The sequence below is a fragment of the Ceratocystis lukuohia genome (genome assembly GCF_044167205.1).
Source record: "Ceratocystis lukuohia strain C4212 chromosome Unknown Supercontig2_pilon, whole genome shotgun sequence".
Classification (NCBI taxonomy): Eukaryota; Fungi; Ascomycota; class Sordariomycetes; order Microascales; family Ceratocystidaceae; genus Ceratocystis; species Ceratocystis lukuohia.
The window spans coordinates 3,289,611-3,308,253 of record NW_027263521.1 but is presented as its reverse complement, the minus strand read 5'-3'; the positions used below and the strand labels follow the sequence as shown (position 1 = coordinate 3,308,253).

Below are 18,643 nucleotides of genomic sequence, written 5' to 3'. Positions count from 1 at the left end.
TTTTTCTTTTTCTTTTTTTCTTTCTGGGGAGAGAGGGCTGGCGGCCTGGCAAAGAACTAGGTGCAGGTTGGCTGGTTAATGAGGTTGCAGGCGAGAGATTCTAGGGGGTTTGTTTTCGAGCTTTAGATGCAAGATGCTGTATTACTTTTCGGTTCATTTTTAGGCATGTTTTTAATGCACTTCTTTTGATTTGATGTCCTATGAATATGCACAAATTACTGTCTTGACTAACAAGAATAGGATGGGTATCATTCGTTTCGGAGGCATGAGACAGGGTCAGACAGTTGCCCACCTCCGCATTTCTTTCTTCTTCTACGCCGATTTAAGTGGACATGCCACAAGGAGACAGTCAAGTTACTGGAACTTTGCAGGGTTACTCGCAATCATCTTGCGCAGCACATCAATCTGCCGCATTTGGGCCTTGCGCTTGAGCTCGATGATGTCACGCTGGTCGCGACGCATTTTCAGGTTGTTACCGTAGACGACCGTCGAGGCAGGTATTTCAGCACCGGGAGGTATGAGCACGTGAGGAGCAATGGTGCAGTTCTGCGAGAAGGGGTGGTTGGAGGGTGTTGGTTAATACGGAGGGCTAATGCTGGGGCGTTTTCAACGAGGCCGCGGCGAAGGGTCTCACCAACGGAGCTTGTCTTCCCGCGACTGCCCTTCTGTTAACTCACCTTGCCAATAGACGCGCCCCCGCCAATCCTCGCGCCAATGCCGATCACACTCCCCTCGCCAATCTGCGTATCGCCTGTCTCAATGACAGCAGTAGCTTCAATAGTGACGTAATCGCCAATCATCACGTTACCGTCAGACACATGTTGGACGCCATGCGACCGAGCGCCAAGATGCACCCGCTCTTGAATTATGCAACGCGAGCCGATAAAAACACCGCCACTGGTTGAATCAAGGCGGCAGCGCGGATGCACAACTGACTCGGACATGATGACGATGTTGTGCGTACCAACGAGAATCGCAGTATCGGCTATGACCAGACTCGACGAGAGCTTGGTCGGTGGTCTGGGCCCATCGCGGCCGGCTGACGGCACAATGGAGTGACGTTTGGACATTGAAAACGTGTGCGGGTTTTGGGATGGTGCTTTAAGAAGCTGGCTTTGGGTCGTTTCAGGCAGCTTGTTTGGAGGAGGGGAGGGATGACAGAGGGGCAAGGCTGAGAAAGTTTAGCGCAAGGCTGAAGCTCAGGCTTAGATTGAGAACAAAGACAAAGATGGGGAAACTGTAGGCCCACACAAAGGAGCAAAGCTAACTGGGCAGGGTTTTGCGGAGAGCCTCGGGCAAAGTGGAGATAACGAGGTACACAGGGATAAAGTCAGCTTTTGGTGGGTGGAGAGGTACTCCTTAGCATCCAACTTTGACCAGGCCCATGACCCAATTGGCCAATCATGTGAGCTGGAAAGTGGATTTGCCTTTTGACTGGCTTTGGCCTCACCACCTTTTGGCTCTTCATTTTTGGCGGACTAGCTAGAAGGAAAAGACCAAACTCACGATCAACAAGCCAGAGATTGGCAGTGAACAAAGACTGAGCCAACGCTGAAGCCACCTGGTGCAAGCCCAAAATTAATAGCGCCTCGCGTCTAATTGCCCCTTTGTCGCCGGCTTACTGAATTGTAAAAGGCCACGATTTTCTAGGGCTTAGTGAACGCGGTCCCGAACGCACTTTAATTGTCTCTCGTTATCTAACGTTTCGCTGTCTCGACCCCCTCCCGACACTCCGTCCGATTCCGATTCTTCCGGGTGCCTTTGCAACCTTTTATTTAGCAACGTCTCGCTAGTCAATTCACCAGTCCTGTCCCATCCGGTCCGATCTCCGATAAAATGCTTGCTACCCCCCGTGCCGTGCAAGGAAAGCTCGGTCTTTCCCGTGCAGTACAGGCCGCCGGTGCCACCCGCGGATTTGCTTCTGTACAGGATGCCCCGCCCGTTCAGCGCTATGGTGGGCTTAAGGACCAGGACCGCATCTTCCAGAATCTGTATGGCCGCTTCCCGCCCGACCTGGCTAGTGCCCGCAAGATGGGCGACTGGCACAAGACCAAGGAGATTATTCTCAAGGGCCACGACTGGATTATCAACGAAATGAAAGCGTCTGGGCTGCGTGGTCGTGGTGGCGCTGGCTTCCCTTCAGGCATGAAATGGGTATGTAGAATGAGATCTAATCCGGGCCTACAATATTTGTGCAATGTACGGACTTGCTAACGCTGCACGTGCTTTCACATATAGTCGTTTATGAATTTTGCCGGGTGGGAAAAGGACAAGCGGCCCCGTTACCTTGTTGTCAATGCCGATGAGGGTGAGCCTGGAACCTGCAAAGACCGCGAAATCATGCGCAAGGACCCCCACAAGCTCGTCGAGGGCTGTCTTGTGGCTGGCCGTGCCATGAACGCTACGGCTGCGTACATTTACATCCGTGGCGAGTTTATTGAGGAAGCAACTGTGCTGCAAAACGCCATCAACGAGGCCTACAAGGAAGGTCTCATTGGAAAGAACGCATGTGGCTCTGGATATGACTTTGACATTTACATTCACCGCGGTGCGGGTGCATACGTGTGTGGTGAAGAGACGTCGTTAATTGAGTCTATCGAGGGCAAGCCCGGCAAGCCGCGTCTCAAGCCGCCGTTTCCCGCGGCTGTTGGTCTGTTTGGTTGTCCATCAACTGTCACCAACGTTGAGACCGTAGCCGTTGCACCAACTATCCTACGCCGTGGAGCCAGTTGGTTCAACTCCTTTGGCCGCGAACGCAACTCGGGAACTAAGCTTTACGCCATCTCGGGCCATGTCAACAACCCTGTGACCGTCGAGGAGGAAATGTCGATTCCCCTACGCGAGCTGATTGACAAGCACTGTGGTGGTGTGCGTGGCGGTTGGGACAATCTTTTGGGTGTCATCCCTGGTGGGTCATCTACGCCTGTGCTGCCAAAGCACATGTGCGACAGTGTGCTCATGGACTTTGATGCTCTCAAGGATGCTCAGTCCGGTCTAGGCACAGCGGCGGTTATTGTCATGGACAAGAGCGCAGATATTGTGCGCATGATTGCACGTCTATCGCATTTCTATCACCACGAGTCGTGCGGTCAGTGCACGCCGTGCCGTGAGGGGTCGGCGTGGACAGACCAGATCATGAAGCGCTTTGTCGAGGGCAAGGGCCGCGAGCGGGAGATTGACATGCTGCAGGAGCTAACAAAACAGGTCGAAGGCCACAGTATTTGCGGTACGTCAGAAACGGGTGTTTTTAAATGAAAATGGTGATTCTAACATATTTTACAGCTTTGGGCGAGGCCTTTGCTTGGCCCATACAAGGTCTCATTCGTCATTTCCGTCCCGAGCTGGAGAAGCGCATGCAGTCATTTGCCGCTGAGACTGGTGGCGAGGCCTTTGCTGGTGGCTGGACGCATGATTCGCGTGCCAAGGGCCGCATGATTTCGCCCGGCCAGTAGATACTTCGAGCTTAACCACACTATGCCCGGAGACTCGTCTCGGAGAGATATTTTTTTCATTCAAGTACCCGCCTCCTTCTTTTCTCTTTTCTCTCTTCACCAAGAGAAACTAGGACTCATTTCCTAGTAAGAGCAAAGCAGCAGGTAGGCTGTAACAGCAAAGCACCAACAGATACAGAACCAGTAAACAGAAACACGAAGCGCTGTGTAGCGCTATACGTAGTTGACAGGCAAGAGGAAACGCCGGCTGTTCAGGGACGCGAACGGGGCGTGAAGAGAGGAACAGCAGATATTGAACTGGCTTCAAAAGCATAAGCATAAGCATAAGTAGAATAAGCAGTTGCTGCTAAGAAAAAAATGCAGGCAGATGTAGGAGCCATCATCATAACGGACAAGACCTCTATTGTGCCATCGTGACCTGAAAATGTGTAGTTGAATATAGGGTTAGTGTAAGTATATCTTATTAGGGTTGGGTATAGTTTAATTAATGGTTTAATTAACTGAAACATCGGCCCGAGCTTCCCTTTGCCAGTCAGAGCTTCCAACTGTACATCAAACTCAATCTAAATCAATCTCTACATACAAAGCACTACAATACAGTGTACAATGTCTTCTACGACCGAGAAACTCTTTGCTCTCGGAAACGACTTGAGTATGTTGTTTCCTACCCCTCTTCCAATGTCACACAATGAACCCCCCCCCCCTTTCCAAACACCCGATCAGTTACTAACCGTCCTTCATATAGGCGGCCTAGAGCGGCTCTTCCGTGGCCTTCAGGCTCTGCTGCATCTCGCTACTACTACACCGGTAATTGCTACTGCTGTCACAGCTATAGTGCCACAGGAGCTGAGCCCCGGTCAGCTACAGCATGCCAAGGCATCACTGAATGTGACGAGGCGGTTCATGCGGTTATTCGCGTTTGGCCACGCGTTCCGCGCCGCACGGGAAGCGGTCAGGCCAGCCGACAGAACTAAAGCTGCAGATGCCTCTGCCGGGCCTTGGAGGGCCTCCTCTCAGATCGGCTCGCCCGAAACTTTACTTGACGCGTTGCGCGGCTCCTTTTTCTGCATTCATGGCCTACTCGAGAGCATTACGGTATTGGATCTCGCGGGCATCCCGGTATGGTCAACTGCGCGTGACGAGCAGCTCAATCGCGAGGCTATGCGCATGTGGGTTGCTGCGCTGGCCTGCAGCTTGTTAGCAACGCTGGTGCGCATGTTTGCTCTGTGTGCATATGGCGCGGTGAATGCAGTCGATAGCTTCGGCGATATGGACGAGCACGAGGAAGAGGAGTGCGAAAAAGATCAGGAAGAGGATGAACGAGAGGGGGCCAAGGAAAAGGGGGGAGGTGAGAAGGCAAAGAGGGAGAAGGCGAGGAGCAAACAGAAGCCTGCGCTTTCCCCTGCTCAACGCCGCAAACAGGCTGCTGCCGCTGCTACCGCAGCTCGCAAAAGCGCTATGCACAAACTTCAGCGCCGAGTTGTTGCTGATGCATTGGATGTGCTGGTGCCAGCGAGCGAGTTGATGTGGGTGCAGGTCAGCGATACAACCATCGGAGTTGTAATGCTGATGACAACTCTACTAGGGTTTGTGGATACATGGGGGACGTATTGATGGTAGATGCTTGGAGTGAACCAGTAGTACAAATAGATTTAGGGAGAAAGGAGAGGGAGGGCTTGGGACTCAAGGTCTAAATGGTAATAGACAAGAGGGGTGTGGACATCTATGTTGGCTTTAAATCATTATACATTGTCTAGACTTGGAAATCTAATAAACACACGCTAAATCTCTGCCGCTCTGGCATGGTCATATTCATAGTCATTTCTAAATAAATCTCACTAAATACCTTGTTTCCTATAGCAAATGGACAGTTGAACACAGCCTAACCGAGACTGGGCTAGACTTGGCTCACCGCTTACGTCCAATCACTGTGCACATTCCTGCTTCAGGCGTCACGGTCCAGCCATCAGCCTGCAGAGCCGAAATAACCGGTCCGCGGATGCGAGACTGTCCCCCAACAGAGTGCAGTCCCTTTCCAGTGACGATGGTGAAGCCCTGGGAAGGATCACACGTGATGCGGGTGCGTGTCTGCTCCTGCTGCCACCACTTCCGTGTCTCTTCAACTGCGATGCGCACGGCATTGTCGACCGTGACGCCATGCAAATCGATTTTGTACTGGGTGCGACCTTTGCTCACAAGCAGGTCGGCCGCACGCGACATGGCGGCAGACGCGGGCGCTTCATAGGACTTGGCGCGCTCGAGATAAACCACAATGCCAGAGCGGAGAAGCGGTTGGCCCTTGGAGCGTCGGGCTAATTTGAAAGCATCCCGCAGCGCTTGTATGCGCTTTTCATGTAGTTCATTGCTCATTTTCTTAGCCTCTTGGTAAGTAGTCGCTGCGCAGGAATTAATGGAGGCCGTAGGCTCGTTCCAAGTCGAGAGAAACCGGGCACTCGGGGCGCCTCGCTTGGTGTGAAGCAATGAATTGGTTGGCTGCTCAATGATTTCTGGGGTTTCCTTGGGAGCTAGATTGTAGCTAATACTAAGCTTCTGCTTGTGCTTATGCTTCTGCGCCTTTGATTTTTGGTAATGTTTGTTTAAGAGGGTCAGGAGCTGCTTGGAGCTATCAGAAATATGGGGCGAGCAGACTTGAAGTACGACAGGGAAGTAATCTGGAGGAATGTGCTTGTGCTCTTGTTCAAAGGCTTTAGCCATCTCAAGACGAGCAGGGTCTTTAGCCTCGATTCCCAGTTCTTTTGAGGTCTCCAGGATGGAGATGAGAGTTAGTGCCTGTGACTGTTGGTTATCATTGTAGAGTTGGTCAAGCTCTTCAATGGGGCAGTCTAGAAGACTAGACAAATGCATGATATCATCGAGGCGTTCAGCCTCTGACTTTGGCAATGAGGGATCCGTCTTCTTCTTTTTGTTTTTATTGCGCCTGGGCGAGATATCACCATCTTCTGGCTGAAAGAAAACATCAATAGCTCTTGGCAAAGTGTAGTTTTCGCCACGTTCCTCGTAGCGAATGAGCTCGTCAATAGCTTGGTCAGGATTACCCCCACACTTGACTAACATGTGAGAGATAGCCTTGGGGTCAATGGAGGGGAAGACACTAGCAAGAGCCTGGGCATCCCCAAATTCAGAGTCGGAGCTGGTACTAGGGCTAGACGTAAGAGTGGACTCGCCGAGACTCTTATAACGGCTAGGATGAGACATGGTTTGGGATGCAGTATCGACATTGTCTAGGAAATTCGCGGAACCAAAGGCATCTGGGCTGAACCCGGAGGCTTCCTCAAGATCGACATTCTGGGATATTTCTAGCAGCGTGTGCTTTGCCTTTTGGAACTGCTTCGGCTTCTGAAGATTAAAGTCGCTGGCAATAGAGACAATCAGAGCCTCATCAATGAGCGAGCGGAACTCGTCCTAATGGTGCGTGAGCAGATGTGAGCAAGTGTGAGGGCAGAGGGGAAGCAGGAGACAGAGGAGGCTTGCTGGTAACCATGAGCGTTACTTACAACTAGAAGTGACAACTTTCTCTTATGAGACTCAGACATTGGGAGGAGGATAGGACAGGGATACTGATTCTGGTAGGGAAGAGAAGATGGAGCAAAGCCGCTTTTCAGGCTGGATGGACGTGGGCACGGAGAAGTGAGAGGAGAGTTGAGACGCAGCGAGTGACATTCTGAAGATGGAGGGGCAAGAGGGTTGGGGACAAAGACAGCCCGAAGCACAGCTCAGCGCAAGCAAGCGCAGTACGGCACAATATAACAAAGTACAGTACAGGACAAGCACAGCTTTGGTGGTGGGAAGCGAGAAGCTTGGTGTGGATGTCAAGACCTAAAGGAGAAGAGCTGGGGTAGGGGGGCAGGGGAGAGGGGGAGAGGGGGACTGATGGGCAAAGAAGGAAAAGTGAATGAGACAAGAACGGGCGGAGAGACGATCTTTTAACTGTTGACCAGATGTTGATGTCACATTAGAGCAAGAAACATCAGCAAATGAGTATAAAGAGCAGGTCCTTCAGCCAATCAGCGTCCAAGTATTTGGGCAAACCCTAGAAATAGAAATAGGCTTCAATCAAACAGAAAATATTAAAGAGCATAAAGTAAACGGAACGCTGCAAAGCAACAAAGACAAACACGATGACGCAAAAAAAGGAGAAAAGGAGGAATATTGCGGGGCCAGAACAAAGAAAGACTTTCTTTCAAAGGGAATCAACGCCGTTTTTGGAATAATAAAGCGAGCTTCAAATAGCGAGGGCAAAAGGAATTAACTATGTAGTTGAAAGAGGACATATAAAAGGAAAAACAAAAGAAAAAAGAAACTTCAGCCTTGTTAGCAAAGGCAAAGAAAAAGTGGGATGCAGGCCAGGCCGCCAGTTGGAGATCCCCTGTTGTGATTGGCTCGCTGCGAAGTGCAAAGTCTATTGACACGTGATAAGCATACTACTATTAGCCGCCAGCCTTGATAGAAGTGGGGCCGTCCCGTGCAACGCCAACGCCAGCTCCAATATCAGGCCCCGCTCCACGCATGTTTTAGTTCCAGATCTTGCTCCTTTGACCTAACCTGTTGACTAGTCTTCCCCGCCATCCCTAGGCCGTCCTAGAGCGGGCGTCTGATCAGCAACTTTTGCCCTCGCCGTTCTTCCACATTTCTCTTTGAACAGCTGCTGCGCAGATTTGCATGTGCGGTAATGCTCAAGGAACGCTTTGTTCGAGTAGATCTTGTTGGCGTTCGCCAAGCGGTTTGTGCCGATTGTGTATATTTCGGCGGCACGCATCATGTCAGACTTGCAGCCAGCACAGTTGACTCCCCGGCTCAGTGTGTCCGATGCAACGTCGTAAAAGGGCATCGGGGAAGTCACGGCATCGCGGACTGAAATTTGGTCACTCATGAATTTGCTGCTACGCTCATCACTATACCTGAGATCTGGGAGCCCTAAGCTAGCTGTGGCAAATACTTTTGACCGAGCATAAGTTGGCGGGTTGTTGGTGTGAACATGCATGGAAGGCACGGCTTGGAGACTAGAGGCAGACATGTCATGCACCGATTTTAGAAACTCTTCGGAATCCACACGCAGCTTGGGATCTCTGTGGATGCAGTTGGAGCATGTGCGCTTGAGGTAGAGCAGGTTGAAAAACCCACCAAAGCTCCCACAGAAACGACAGTTCTCAGTGCACAGTTCCGCATACAGCTGGGCCAAGGCAATGTGCTTGGCCTGCTTGTTTCGCAGAAGACTGCGGTAGATTTGGGGGCAGTGGGCCTGCAGCTTCTGGTAGGTCTGGTCAGCTGCAATGGTGTTTCGGAGGTACCGGCTCGTGTGGCGTAGGCGAAAGACGGAGGCAATGTCAGTGTACTTCAGGACATTGTAAAGCAGCTCGGGCGGCAGATTGGAGAGCCGGTCGTTTTGGCCGATTTCAGCAGGGCTGGGGGTAATAGTGGTGTCGCGGGGGATTGAATCAGTGGCGATCCGATTGACGGGATTGAGCATGTCGAGGCCGAGGCGGCTGTCGAAGCGGCGGTAGCTGGCAATTTTCAAAATAGCTAGGTCGAGGCCAGGACCTTCTTCCGGCACGCAGGCAGATTCGGATGAGGATTCGGGCTGGGAATCATGACCGTTACCAAAGTCAAGAGCAGCAGCTCCAGGATCCGCTGACATCAGCAACGAGAACAGAGCCAGATAGGTTTCGGACAGTGTTGCCATAATGGTAATAGTGGTGCTAGTAAAGGAATAAACAAAGGGGTGACACTAGGTGCACAGGGTGAAGCAGAGACACAGAGGATTGTGATTTCAGTGTGAAAAGTAGTAGATGATGAATAAAGGCTTGAGGGCAGGGGACAAAGAAAATAAGTATAGCTAGACGCCTTGGTATTTCACAGTCTAACAGATGACGACATGGCTCATGCTAAAAGTCTAGAACGCCTCGTCGTTTCTAGGTCACCGGCGGCGTATCGAAAAAATAAGATGGGAGGTGAAGGGTTATATCCAAACAGTAAAGATAAAGTAACTACTCTACTGGCTAATTACCACTGAATAGCCGATGTAGAAGTGAGACCTAGTTGGGCCAATGAGAGGGGCAAGGGGGAGTGCGGGGCTGTATAAGCAGAACAAACAACCACAACGGGGCACAGCAATGGGGTTGCAATAGGGCTGCAATGGGGAGCAGCAGAGGGCAAGAGCTAGAGACAGCACACTATGCCTATGCATATGCCCTTGAAAAGGAGAAAACCGAGGGTGTTTGTGTCTTAGTCTCCTGCTTTTTATCACGTCTACGGTTTGCCAGCGCGCTGCGTGCTTAGTAATTTGGCCTCCCTTAATGGCGCCGCCTACATGCGCGCCCCCAATTCTTTTATGCGCCCCCTCCCTTGTTGTTTTTTTGCTTACCTAAGCAATTTCTTTGCTTACCTAAGTATGATTTTGCTATGACCAGCAAGCAGACTACAGATACAGCAGATGGAGGCAAACAATACAGTGAAATTTATTGATTCAATAGATCTGAATATCTAAGCGGGCATGTCCTCGAAGCCATTGTATGGCCAACCTGATAACACTTGCTACATTTAGGGGCTTTCCTTGTCCTAGGCTCAACATTCTCAAATCCAGACGGCTCACGCCTCGTACTTGAGGCTGGCTGAGTGGGTGTTCTGAAAGTCGGACACCTCCATGGCTCTAAAATAGGCTGCTGATAAAGTTGATTTCGGTTTAGATGCCAATGAGGATGAAAATATTTAAGGGAAAGATTCCGGTTTGTCTCCTGAAGTAGCTGAAGAGTGTGGACACAGGGTAGACCAAGAGAAGATGTGAATGATTGGGTACAAGCTTTCAGAGGCTTTCCAAGAAGTTGCCGCTGCTCTTGGACTTTGCGTAAAGCCTGATGCGAGACCCAGCCACGGACAGATTCAAATGGTGCCACAGGGATATCTAGAGGCACACGTAATTTCTGGGAGGTTTGCATTTTGTGAAGCTCTCTCATCTGACCCAAGATTGCGTTTTTAATGGCTTGCCAAGCATCGAAAAGATCAAATCTTGAAGTTCCCAAGTGTGATTTGATCAGCCAGTGAATTCCTTCAACCCTTGAGGTAGCGGTATTACCAAAATGGAAATACTTGTCCACCCATGCTTTTACAAGTCGTTCCTTGTGTGGGTTGAGCCAGTATGTCAAGACATACCCAACTTCTTGAAGGTGTTGTGAGGTGTACTGACGCCGAAAGTCTTCAACACGGGTCTTGTACGTCTCTTCGTCTGGCGATGCGATTATGGAGTGCCACCATCCATAAAACTCCTCCCATGCCTTGGTCTCCGGACTGTCGGGTGACTCATTGCGCTTAAGGCCAAAAGCTGGTTGGCAGTGTTGGAGAACTGCCTTATTGGCATGCCAAAGGCAAAGCAAGGCAGCAGCAGAAGGGAAATGAATTGGAACAGCATTCATAACTGCTTGACATCGATCTGTGAGAACAACAGAAGGAAGTTCTTGTTGGTATAGAGACTTCAGGTGTTGTAATGCCCATAGATAGTCATCCTCCGTCTCTCCTGAAAGGAATGCGAAGGCGATGCAAAACGATTTCTGGAAGGAATCGACTCCGATCATATCCAGGAGCGGCATAGAATACCGATTTGTCTTATATGTACAATCAAGTAACAAGACATCTGGGTTCTCTAGTAGATATGCTATAGAGCTAGGATGCGCAAAGAAAAGAGCTGTTAAATGGTTTTCCGAGTCAACCCGAACTTCGCACCTAAAGCCTTCTATCTTGAGCTGGTCGATGAGGGCTTGTACGCTGCTCTGCCCTTGGCGTAATTCTCGTCTCGCAGCTGCAATTTGATTGCCAATGTCTTTTGCAGTTGCAAGAGTATCTGAGGTATTATATAGATACGTCCTGATGCTTCGAGGGGCAACTCCAGCCGTTACTAGGCCCGAAACTGTAGATATGTCCTCTGTTTTGAGAGTGCGATGTATGGGATGTGCAGATGGGTCGTCGCTCGGCGGATGATTATGCTGGGCAAATTCGCTGCCTGGCCGGTAAGTTAGAGTCCAGCCACCGTCATCTGGAGATTCTTTGGCTAATACTGAAAACTTGCAGCTAGTTACTCGACTTGAAGTTCGGCGTTTTCGTATGGCTAAAGGGTTTGGCGGCTTTCTAGATCGATCGCAAGCAACAACAACTTTTGTCCGGCCATTTTTAGTCTTTTTAGACTTTCCAGTTGTGAATGCATAGCCTCGAGGTTTCGCCCAGGCATTCGCAGCAGCAAAGAGAGCTTCGCGAGACTCGTAAATCCCTTCAGGGGGAAGGATATCGTCTGGAAATTGACTGACTTGTAGTGCCTCTGCATTGTCTGCTACTTCATCTGCTGTGTTGTTTGCATTTACAGCATTTAAAGCGTGTGATAAAGCGTCTGTCTCCATCTCTATCTGGTTTATCTGGTGTATTTGATGTGGTGTATGTGGTGTATTTGGTTTCATGTATCTTCTGAATTTGCATCGCTGTTGAGGGGTCAAAATCATACTTAGGTAAGCAAAGAAATTGCTTAGGTAAGCAAAAAACAACAAGGGAGGGGGCGCATAAAAGAATTGGGGGCGCGCATGTAGGCGGCGCCTCCCTTAATATGGTAGGTGCCTTTTGTTTTTATTTCTTCTTTTTTTTCATGTTTTTTTTTTTCATGTTCTCTCCCCTCTCTCCGGATCTCTTTCTCTCTCTTTGTCCCGCTCTTCCGCTGTCCCTATCTTTCTCTCTCCCTGTCTCTCTCCCTTTTTCTCTCTCCCTCTCGCTCGTTTTTTATTCTTTCACTCTTCCTTTCGTTCATCCTGTCTCAACTGATGCAGGCCGCTAGCTCAGCTGTAGATTGCGGCCTGCAGCCTGCGGCCCCGAGATGCAGAGAGAAACAAAAGAAACAAAAAGGACCATGGTTGCTATGTGAATAGCATGCATTTAGCTCCTAAAACTGGCCTGCGTGAAGAAAAGAAGCCGGGGGCCATCAGTGTGCTGTCGTATGTCGCAGTCTGTCTCAAACTCGAACTCAAATCTGCTTAGCCACCTGGGAAGCCTGCCACAGTACATAGCAGCGCTGTAGGGCCTACGGATGTAGCTGATAATACAGGGGCTTGTAGACGTGGTGGTTGCTGGGTGTCATGTAAGAAGGCAGGCTTTGGAGGATCTTTACAGTTATCAAAAGGTTGGTGGTGTCTTCTTACTTTACTTATGCAAGGGGCAGCAGGGCACAAGTCAGCCAGACGGACGAGGCGAAAGTTACTGCAACGTACGTACCAGCTAGTCAGCACCCTTTGTGGTCGCTCGCAAATGCTCGGGTGCCATGGTGGCTAAACTCGCACAGAGCAAGCCTGATGATGATGCTCGTTCCGTCCATGGCAATACGGTTGTTTCTGTTGTTTGTGTTTTTTTTTCATATCCCTATATCTTCATACCTCTCCTTTCTCTCCTTTTATACCCATTTCCATCCATCTTATCCTGTTGCTTTTTTCTGTTTTCATTCTGCTTTTTCTTCGGTCTTCTATGTTTGCCCCCCCCCTCTCCAGCGCTGTAAATACAGGGCACCAGCCACTGTCTTTGCCCCCACCAAGCGGCCTAGCTATGGAGAGAGAGCCTGGGCCACTTAGCAGCCATTAAGGGCCAGTCAGGCCCCTCGTACATCCAAGCTTGGAATGCTGCTAGCCCCCTCTGTCTTCTCGTACTCTCTCCTCCTTTGTCCTTTCCTTTGCGGCTCTCCTCCCTCTTTGATCGCCCCGTCCGTTTGCTCCAATTTATTTTCCCGCCCCTGTTTGCAATACGAATGCTTCCATCCCCCCAACGACTGCCGGCCATAGCTGCTGTTGTACAGCCTGAAACCACTGCAGACCTGCCCTCCCCTCCATCACCACCCAGAAACATACACTAATCACTACCACCACTACCCCACTACTACTACTAGCCCTGTTCCTACAAGCTTTTACTGGGTTTGGCTGCCTGTTCGGGCCGTTCGCTAGGCTTCAGCCCCGACCCTCCCGTAGACCCATCCCAAAGCAGCGATCTTGCACGAGGCGTTTCTTAATCTTATCCTCCCCAACCCCAAATAGCCGTCCAGTCCTGCTCTTTTTTCGTCCTGCCAGACCCTTTCTTGCTTCCTCAATCTCATGGCTCTGGCCCAACTCTCTCGCCATGCAGCCCCCCAGTGAACCTATGCGCAAGCGCTTTATCAACTACCCCGAGCCTCTTGAAGTGTAGGCCTTCCTCGTCCTTGACTGACACCATTATCCACGCTGTGGACATGCTGTGTGTGTATCTTTGACTGACCGCTGAAATCACATGCTTCTACACATCTACACAGGACGCGCCATGTTCCGCCCGTCGCCCAAGTCAAAAAAAACCCCGTACTCGTCGGGATAGTCCTGCTCATCTCAGCTAAGCTGTGAGTCCTTGCCCATTGGCAGTGATGCAATGACGCGTGGCTTCCACTGACTTCTCTCTGCCAGGATGGAATGGCTCGGTGTTCTGCGCCGCCATATATGGAACAATACTGGCTTCAATCGCCTCAACAAGCTTGACGAGACCCTTCTCGACTACGAACCGCGCTATGAGCCTACCGTGATCCCCCTCGAAAGCGAAGAAGTCGCCAAGGGTGCTGCTGCGCCGTTAGAAAACGAGATCCTACCACGCGTCAAGTCTGGCTACTACTCTGCCAGCGACTTCCACCGCATGTATCTAGCCGGCGAGATCACGCCGACCGCTGTCGCCAAGGCTCTTCTGCCGCTGATCCGCCGCGACACAACCCCGCAGGGCCCCCATAGTCTTGCTTGGTTTGACTCGCAGGTTGATCGTGTTTTAGCTGCTGCTGAGGCATCAACCCAGCGCTATCGCAGTGGCTGCCCGCTAGGCCCATTAGACGGAGTGCCCACGGCTGTCAAGGACGAGTATGATCTAGAAGGTTACACTACGTGTCTGGGCTCGCCCAATGACTACACTTCGCCTCCTGAATCTGGTGTCCCCGCCGTCAGCTGGTGTGCCTTGAAGCTGCAAGAGTCCGGCGCTGTTATTTTGGGGAAGACGTCGATGCACGAGTTTGGACTAGGTAAGACGAGCAAGCATGCATCCAGCATCCACTAAAAGGAAAAAGAAAAAAAAGAAAGAAAGAAAGATCATCCAGCTAACATGCTGCAGATACCACTGGAAACAACCCCCACTACGGAACCCCGCGCAACCCCTACAATTCTTCGTACTACACTGGTGGCTCATCCTCAGGAAGTGCCTACGTCGTTGCAGCTGGTCTAGTGCCCATGGCCCTTGGCAGCGATGGCGGTGGTAGCATCCGCATTCCCTCATCTTTCTGTGGCGTCTACGGCCTCAAGCCCAGCCACAACCGGCTGTCCTTCCGCCCTGGCCCCAACCATGCCATCACCTGTGCCGTCAACGGACCCATTGCGTCGGACATGGCATCGCTAGTCGCCATGTTTGAGACCGTCAGCGTCCCACACCCCGGCTCGTCCTTTTCGCCCATGGCCCGCTTTACCATGTCGCCTGCCATTCCTGATGCCAAGCTCATTGGTATAGACGAGACGTGGAATGCCTTGGCTGACCCGGCAAACAGGCAGCTGTGCGATGCCATGGTTGCCCGCCTCGTAGCCGAAAAGGGCTATACCGTCGTGCCCATCCGCATTCCTTACGCCACTGATGGCCAGATCGCCCATGCCTTGACCGTGCTCACCGATGCCGCCACGCTGCTGCCCGAGTACCAGAACCTCAGCGCACCCAACCGCATCCTGCTTGCCCTTGGCCGCACATCCAGCGCAGTCGACTACCTGATGGCCCAGAAGCTGCGTGGCCTGCTAATGCAACACCTAGCTCACCTGTGGAAAAAGCATCCTGGGCTGATGATCGCATCTCCTGTGACTGGCTGTGCTGGCTGGCCTATCCGCTCTGAGACCGAGCTTAAGCACGGCCTCAACGACGGCGACACCACCCTCGTATCTATGCAGTACACATGGCTCGCCAACTTTTGCGGGCTACCAGCAATCTCGCTACCAGCCGGCTACGTCGTGCCCGAGGGGGAGGTTGATGCCGGCCGCGTTGCGGACGAGCACACGCTAGGCAAGATCCCAGTTGGCTTCATGTGTGCAGGCGAGTGGGGCAGCGAGCATGCGTTGATGAGGTTGGGATTTGATGTCGAGGACTTGTTCGCGAAGACGAGAACACGCGCCCAGGCGTGGGAGGATGTAATGCAGTTGGCAAAGGAAGAGATGGGTGGCTCGGGTGTTCTAGTTGATGTTTAGAGGGACAGAAAGGGAATACAGGTAGACATGGAGTGGCGACAAGCGAGAGATTGAGCAGAAAGAGGGCAAGGTAAGAGGGCAGAGAATGTGCAATGTATCGGACAAAGAGAGCCCCTAAACTCACTATGTACGTGCTGTGGGCGCTCTCAGGTGTAAATAAAGTGACATTATAACAGCATGTATGCTGCAGACTAGGGGCGTGTGAGAAAGGATATGCACGAGACGAGAAGTAGGTAAAGCTCATGCATAGCTGGGCAAACGAAAGATGACAAACAGATAACAGGTGGAAAAGAGACTCTGGTCACAGCACTTTGTTCACTTCGGGGCCTGCGTTGCTATAATCGTGTAACTCCCACACGCTACCATACTGTTGTAATGGAAGGTCGTACAGAAGCCACCCCCTAACAGCCTATCAAGTATTAACTAAGTAAGCACATACATTGAGCAAAAAGCGAGATTCTTGTGAATCTCAGGAGCGGGGGGTCATCGAGGCTGAATTTTTGTGAGAGAAGATCAAAGGGTAGTAAAGAAATTAGACGCTAGTCTATTGTTTGGCAGGATGCAGATGCGCTAGAGCTTGCAGGGCTAGAATAATCTACTGAAACCCTGAAAGAAAATGCATGGATAGCTTGTATTCTACCTGAGCCAACGAGTTTCGGTCTAGTTTTACGAGGACTCGATCGTGCTGGATAGGGTTAGGGTTTAGAAACAGACCAAAACTTGTAAGATGAGGTCGAGACATTCAAGTACGTAAAAGTTCTCACGCAGGCCTAATTAACCTAATAGGCTTAAGGCAAAGTAAACGTAAAACTCTGGGCTAGGAGGCGGGTGGGCTGAAAAAAAGGGGTTTTATTCTATATTCTTGGATTGAGCCCGAGGTAGCTGTCTAGAAGTACTTGGTACCCGATATTATCACGTGACTCTCTCTTTGCGTTGCTACTACGGCTACTACTATTATCATCATCATTAATTTTGTTCCCTTTTGCCTAGTTCTATCACCGCCATTCTTGCCCTTCTCTTGTCCGTTTGAGAATCTCTCTTCGCCCTGTTGGCGAGCCATATTACATCACATCGCCAAGGGTTGTGACGTCAGAAACACAACGCGCTGCTATTCCTGGATGGATGTATTTTGCTTCCTTTATTGGCATCAACCCCACGACAAAATTCCAAGCGCTTTTCCTCCTGACTTGTCCCCCCCCCCCGCCTCATCTCCCTTCTTACATAGGGTTTTGTTTCCTGTTTAGCCTGTCCGCTGATCCCCATTGCGGCTGTGCTGCGGTTTGCTTTTGCGTCTGAGCTAGCCCCTAGGACGCTAGAGCTATGTCCTTCCTTTCTTCTTCGTTGCTACCGGCCGGCGGATCGGATCCCTGACTTACTTTGACTACACCCTTTTGAGAACATGTGAAATATCACTCAGCGGCTGCGTTTTTGTTGCACCTGTGCTAAGTCTTCTAGCCCAGCTTATCCCTGAGGCTGCTGTTCTTTGTCCCTCGCCCCCTGCTCCTTGTCTGGGCCCTTCCTTGCCTTTGCCCTTGCCCTAAGCGAAGCTATGGACTTGAGGAACATGTCACTGCCGAGTCCCGTCGAAGCTTCATTACTACGGCAAGATACTTGGGATCCGTAGCGCGAGAGACATGGGATCAAAGTATATATGCTTATTATGGAGTCTTGTATTGGCTGCATGTTTGCGTAAGGAAGGGGAGGTAATTGTGAAATTTGAACTAGACTTTTCCAGGGAACGTCTAGAGGGCAAATTTGCTGAGCGATTTTTGCAGTCAAAAAGACGGACAGGAGGAAGAGAGGGGAGGGGAGGGGAGATGAAGCAGTCGTCATGCTGCACATGCACAGCATATGATGGAGTTGGAACTCGCCCGCTTGGCTGGCAGCCGACTAGTCTTTGCCTGCGGGGGAAGTCGTTGTATGGCATACTGTAGGGCCTGGACAGCTCCGTATCTAACTTGAGATGCGGAGGCTTGCATATCTCTGCACTTCTTCTATACCTGAGCGGGACATGACATGACATGCCATGACGTGCATATCGTTTAACTACAGAACGCCCATCTTGCCTTCTGTCTTCTTCCTGGCCCCCCACGCCCATCCGACCCTCCAAGCAGAGTGAGCAAGAATGGAATAAACTCTATAACAAAGATTTATAGCTCCAAGTCTGATACTTAGAGCTCGCGTGAGACTAGGCTACATACAGCCAGATCCTAACACTGGGCGTCACAAAACAAGAAAGAATCGGCCTTTGATGTTCTCCAGGAGCCGGGAAAAATTCTCTTTTCTCTTTTTCCTCTAAGACTATTCCCTTTTCAAGGGCCGTATTCCTGCCATGAGCTTGACACTGTCCTTATTCTCCCTCCCTTACCTCGTTTGCGGGCTGTTATTTCCTTGTTTTTAGGATTCTTTTTACATTTGTTTGATGCTACAATGTCCCAGCGCCCGCTGCAAAGTCTTGGCTTTTACACTTAAGCTGCTTCGTGCTGGACCTTAATACTGTCTAATCTAGCAGCTCTGATCCATATACTATGTACGCTCTAATCCCAAATAGGCCGCTCGCACATCCACATGTACTTACGCATATAGCTTAAAAGACGCGGTACTTGTACTGATGGAAAGGGGGCTGGGCTGGCTAGCTGACTGGCTGATTGACTGACTGACTGACTGGCTGGCTGGCTGACTGACTGACTGACTGACTGACTGACCAACCAAATAATCAGCCGGCTTACAAGCGGCATGGCCGCACCCCACTGCCTAGTAAGGGTCTCCCATCTGCGTCCTAAGCACATTCGGATAAAGACCGCTACGCCTCTTGGAAATGATAGCTTGTCTCGAGACCTGGCTGGCTACTTGGTGCGTTTCGGCATTCTCCCCAAATAAGGAAACTCTCATGTCCGAATCCCTTCTCAGTTAGCTGCACTTGGTCCGGGAAAG

General features: G+C 50.9%; 7 protein-coding genes across 7 annotated transcripts; 3 read left to right on the top strand and 4 right to left on the bottom strand.

The window, feature by feature from the left end:
• Nucleotides 1–354: 354 nt before the first annotated feature.
• Nucleotides 355–1,070, bottom strand: HOO65_020825 (Trimeric LpxA-like protein; the record flags this gene model as incomplete). The annotated part of the gene is made up of 2 exons (XM_071007038.1): nt 355–546; nt 678–1,070. The coding sequence occupies 2 exons, from the start codon at nt 1,068–1,070 to the stop codon at nt 355–357; spliced, it is 585 nt and encodes a 194-aa protein (XP_070861463.1).
• Nucleotides 1,071–1,836: 766 nt separating this feature from the next.
• Nucleotides 1,837–3,452, top strand: HOO65_020824 (NADH-ubiquinone oxidoreductase 51 kDa subunit, mitochondrial; the record flags this gene model as incomplete). Its single annotated transcript, XM_071006697.1, has 3 exons — nt 1,837–2,154; nt 2,239–3,226; nt 3,283–3,452. The coding sequence occupies 3 exons, from the start codon at nt 1,837–1,839 to the stop codon at nt 3,450–3,452; spliced, it is 1,476 nt and encodes a 491-aa protein (XP_070861462.1).
• Nucleotides 3,453–4,058: 606 nt separating this feature from the next.
• HOO65_020823 (Peroxisomal biogenesis factor 11 (PEX11)) lies at nt 4,059–5,066 on the top strand (the record flags this gene model as incomplete). Its single annotated transcript, XM_071000166.1, has 1 exon — nt 4,059–5,066. The coding sequence occupies one exon, from the start codon at nt 4,059–4,061 to the stop codon at nt 5,064–5,066; it is 1,008 nt and encodes a 335-aa protein (XP_070861461.1).
• Nucleotides 5,067–5,360: 294 nt separating this feature from the next.
• HOO65_020822 (Smr domain-containing protein) lies at nt 5,361–7,006 on the bottom strand (the record flags this gene model as incomplete). The annotated part of the gene is made up of 2 exons (XM_071006689.1): nt 5,361–6,875; nt 6,968–7,006. 2 exons carry the CDS (start codon nt 7,004–7,006, stop codon nt 5,361–5,363), a joined length of 1,554 nt encoding a protein of 517 aa, XP_070861460.1.
• Nucleotides 7,007–8,022: 1,016 nt separating this feature from the next.
• Nucleotides 8,023–9,153, bottom strand: HOO65_020821 (F-box domain protein; the record flags this gene model as incomplete). The annotated part of the gene is made up of 1 exon (XM_071000165.1): nt 8,023–9,153. The coding sequence occupies one exon, from the start codon at nt 9,151–9,153 to the stop codon at nt 8,023–8,025; it is 1,131 nt and encodes a 376-aa protein (XP_070861459.1).
• Nucleotides 9,154–10,538: 1,385 nt separating this feature from the next.
• Nucleotides 10,539–11,854, bottom strand: HOO65_020820 (mutator-like element transposase; the record flags this gene model as incomplete). The annotated part of the gene is made up of 2 exons (XM_071006810.1): nt 10,539–10,569; nt 10,620–11,854. 2 exons carry the CDS (start codon nt 11,852–11,854, stop codon nt 10,539–10,541), a joined length of 1,266 nt encoding a protein of 421 aa, XP_070861458.1.
• A 1,747-nt stretch (nt 11,855–13,601) lies between these two features.
• Nucleotides 13,602–15,709, top strand: HOO65_020819 (Fatty acid amide hydrolase; the record flags this gene model as incomplete). Its single annotated transcript, XM_071006557.1, has 4 exons — nt 13,602–13,663; nt 13,771–13,851; nt 13,916–14,511; nt 14,601–15,709. The coding sequence occupies 4 exons, from the start codon at nt 13,602–13,604 to the stop codon at nt 15,707–15,709; spliced, it is 1,848 nt and encodes a 615-aa protein (XP_070861457.1).
• Nucleotides 15,710–18,643: the final 2,934 nt, after the last annotated feature.